The sequence below is a fragment of the Anoplophora glabripennis genome, unplaced genomic scaffold (assembly GCF_000390285.2).
Source record: "Anoplophora glabripennis isolate ALB-LARVAE unplaced genomic scaffold, Agla_2.0 scaffold1368, whole genome shotgun sequence".
Classification (NCBI taxonomy): Eukaryota; Metazoa; Arthropoda; class Insecta; order Coleoptera; family Cerambycidae; genus Anoplophora; species Anoplophora glabripennis.
Genome location: NW_019417489.1, coordinates 16,486 through 20,764, shown reverse-complemented (window position 1 = coordinate 20,764; position 4,279 = coordinate 16,486). Strand labels below are relative to the sequence as shown.

Sequence of the window (4,279 nt, the reverse complement as noted above, 5' to 3'; positions counted from 1 at the left end):
TTGAAGAGTACGAATACGAAATCGAGTACAAACCAGGTAAAATAAATAAAAACGCTGATGCTCTATCCAGAATAAAAATTAACCATTTCCAAAATTGTTCAAAATTTCAAACAAAAATTTTAACATCAAATTCAGACAATGAATCCATACATTCAGACACAACAGAAGTCGCACCAGAAACAATTGTTGAAGAATTAAATACATTTGTTAACTTATATAAAACTACATCTTTAATAGATTATTCCAGAATCGAATTCACTAACGAACAACTGTTAGACAAAAAACACAAAGACATAATAACTTTCTTTCAAAAAGAAAATCTCAAAGATTTACACTACCAAATAATTGAAGACATATTTGAAGAACATCCAGAATTTTCTGTTAATAAAATTAATACTGTCGCTAGTAAAACAGTAAAAAACCGGAAATATTACATCATTCTTTTACCAACAAACTCAGATGAAATAATAGAGTCACTCTTCATTACATTCTTTAAAGACAAACATGTGTTAGATAGTTTAAAAACCTATTTTGTCGAAAACAACTTAGACCTACCAATTCTTGAAATGTTATCTTTTATATTTTCTGATAAAGAATTAAAATTAACAATTTGTCAAAACTTAGTTCAAACACCTGATAAAGATCAAATACCTATTATCATAGATCAGAATCACTCGGGAAAAGCAAACTTACATCGTGGAATAAATGAAACTATTCGAAGAATCAGAGACAAATACAATTGGCAAGGATTAACTAAAGACGCGTTGAAAAATACATACGAAATTGTGAAACTTGTCGAAAAACAAAAGTATTACGCAAAAATTTAAGCAATCCCTTAGTAATAACCGAAACACCCAAAACACCCTCTGAGAGAATAAACATCGACACTTTAGAAATACCAACTTAGAACTATATTTTAACAATTAGGGATGAATTAACAAAATTTACACAAGCAAGATAAATCCGCCAAATCAACAGTAAATACTTTACTACTATACTTTCAACATTACGGTACACCCCTTCGAATACATTGCGACTCAGACAAAGAATTTGACAACCAACTACTCAGAGACTTATATACATTATACGACATCAAACTGACATTTTCTAGTGTTAGCCACCCGCAATCTAACGGATCACTAGAAAGGTTCCACGCAACACTACTAGAAATGATACGGGCGAACAAAACAGAAAACCCTATTGAACACCCTCTAACAATTATACCCTATGCTGTAATTTGTCACAACAACTCAGTAAGCAAAACTCATGGCTTCACCCCTTACGAATTAATTTTTGGACATACCTCAAGTCGTCCTCCTGAAACGCTTTACAATCAGAAAGAACTCATCTCTAAATACATGCGAGACTTAAACAATAGAATATCGTATTACTATAAACTTGCAAGAGAAAAAAACAAATGTTCAAAAAGAAAAGGCTAAAGTAAGATTTGACCAACATATCTCAAATAAAACCCCCAATTATAAAGTAGGAGATAAAGTTTATGTAAAAGAATCTCAAATTAAAGATAAACTACAAAATAAATTTAAGGGACCATTTGAAATTAAAGAAATTTTTCAAAATTCCGCAATTTTAATAAACCCAGTAACATCACAAAAAACTAAAGTAAATTTTGACAGAATGAAACCATATTTTGAAAATTAAATTTATTTTCAGGTTTCTTTTGCTGATCGGAGCAGCAGTCTCACAGTACACAATAACACCAATAAATAACACAATAGGAGTATATTACCACCAAAATAGCGAAATCTTCGTTACAAATAAAAAAATGGACTCTTCTAGTTCACAAAAATATATCATCATTAAAAATTGCATACGAACATAATGAAAAGATTTTAAATATCTTATTACAAGCAATTAATCCAACTTTTGAAAATATGAATCTATTTAAAAGCGAAGTCAAAACACACATTAGCTTGTTAACTCAAATTTCAAAATCAATTCTTGAAAAATTCGAAGAAATTAACTTTGATACTAAACGTTACAAACGTGGACTCATAAATGGTATAGGTACAATATTTAAATCGCTCACTGGAAATTTAGATGCAGAAGATGGCGAGTATTACGCTAATTGCATAAATAAACTAACTAGTGATGAACATCAACTAGAAAACTTATTAAAAAATCAAATTTCAGTAACAACATCCGTAATTAAAAACTTTAACGCCACAATCCAAAAATTACACATCGATGAGGAAACATTTAATAGAGACATTAAATTNCAGATATTTGTTTTCCATTTCCATGGATAGATGGGTTAGTAGCTTGGATGAAACTAGCGAAAGCTCAAAGTGGCCTTGCGATGTTTTTCAGGACCACGCCTGCGATTTCCGCTCCTGTTTCAACCACCCTGTTCCCAATAGCTCCCAAACCCCTTACCAAGTCCCCCACAATGTTAGTCCCTAAACTCACCGTAGCTTGTATACTTTGTCCTATATTTGGTCTAGGGCGCTTTTTAGGTTTAGCAGATGCTGAAATTGTGTTAATGTTTAGTTTGATGGTACTTATCGTGCCAAAATCATCAATAGTGGCTTTTGTTACGGGTGTGGCTTTGGTACTAACTGTAGTAGGTTTAGTGGTTGTGGTCTTTGTGGTAGGAGTAGTTGTCCTAGTGGTTGTCCTAGTAGTTGTACTAGTAGTTGTACTAGTAGTTGTACCAGTAGTAGCAGTGGTAGTGCTACTGGTACTTGTCCTGGTGCTTGTAGACGTGGGCAATGGCGTAGTGAAAAGCTGACTTATGGTATTCTGAACGGTCTTGTTATCGTTCTCTGTTGAGGCGAATCTGTTCACAATTTGGACGGATGGCGTTGGACTGGATTCGACCGGTTTGCCACCGAAAGTCGATTCGAATTTGGATATGTAGCTGCTGTCAGGGTCCCACTGTTTTTCCAGCTGGGCCCATACTTTGGGGTACTCTTTCTTCAATCGTCTGATGGCTCGAAGTGTCACCGTCTTTTGTTTTTCGGTACATCTGTGACAGTTGGTTCTCAAAGCTTCTGGTAAAATTCCTGAAAGAATTAAAGTTTAATAAGGAGTTGCATTAAAATGATAAAATGTAAAAAATATTTCCTTAAATTTCTTTATTAACTGAAATAACAAGATCAGCAAAGCGGTAGTTGTACTGTAAATATTAAGAATTAATGGAAATATTTTTACATTTTCCATGTATTTACTTAAACTGTTTGTAAATAAAAATAAACAAGTGCTGCATTTTTTCTTTGCCACTTAGTAAAAAGATGTGTTTAAAAGTGTGTGCTTTAGGTACGGGGTAACTGTGCGTTTTGGTATAGGGCAAGTGTATGCGGCATATTAATCACAAAAATGCATATGACTGCATGTTTTGAGAAATTCTAGTCAATGTATGTTTATTCCTCTGTATAAAAAAACTGTGTCCAAAAAATAAGGTAAATTACTTATTTAAAATTTGCGAGTATTATGGAATTACAATTATTTTTTTGTTGGTTGGTAGTACGGTCCTTGATATCTAGGCAGAGTTTTTCAATTGCTGCAGAGATACTCGTGTTTTTGTAAACATACGAGAGTGAATTTATCGATTTTCACTATGTCCGATTTTGTTAAGAATTTGCATAAAATTTTGTTTGCGGAATGAATATTCTGCCGCGGAAACGTTAATGTTGTTACAGAAAGCCTTTAGTGATGAGATTATGTCGAAAAAAAAAATGTTTACAAGTTGCACAAAGACTTTAAAGAAGGCAGAGAAAGCTTTAAGAATGAACAGCATCCTTGACGACCGTCAACGTCAACTGATGAACAACACGTTAATCAAATCGAAGATCTTGTGCCCGAAAACAGTCGATTAACAATAAGAGACCTTGTTGACACTGTTGGCATTTCAAAAGATTCGGTAAATATCATTTTAAAAGATTTGTTGTGCCTTAGACGCGTCAAATCTCGTTTGATACCAAAACCCCTCATAGGCAGGGTGAATTAGTTTTTTTTAAATCGGACCTAACTCGAATTTTATGGGCTTAAAATTAAGTAAAAAATACACAGAATAAAAGCCTAAACAAAATAATTGCTCTTTTTTCAGTTTTTCACACATATTTCCGAAAATAAGCTTCTAATCGACATAAGGTTTACTTACCGATTTTGTTCCTAAGGAAATTTGCTACAAGCAAACGCTTTTGCGAAAGCTCGCAATTTTTTTTTTTAAATTGCAAAATTAGCGGTGAAAAAAAATGTGGAAAATTTTCAGAATTAAATAAAAAGAGCAAATTTGACTGGAATTGGATGAAACTAC

At 32.9% G+C, this 4,279-nt stretch overlaps 1 protein-coding gene across 1 annotated transcript; it reads right to left on the bottom strand.

Moving 5' to 3' along the window:
* Nucleotides 1-2,246: 2,246 nt before the first annotated feature.
* Nucleotides 2,247-3,039, bottom strand: LOC111692377 (integumentary mucin C.1-like; the record flags this gene model as incomplete). Its single annotated transcript, XM_023456352.1, has 1 exon — nucleotides 2,247-3,039. A coding segment is annotated over one exon (735 nt), but the record flags the coding sequence as incomplete, so codon positions are not given.
* Between the last annotated feature and the right edge of the window lie 1,240 nt (nucleotides 3,040-4,279).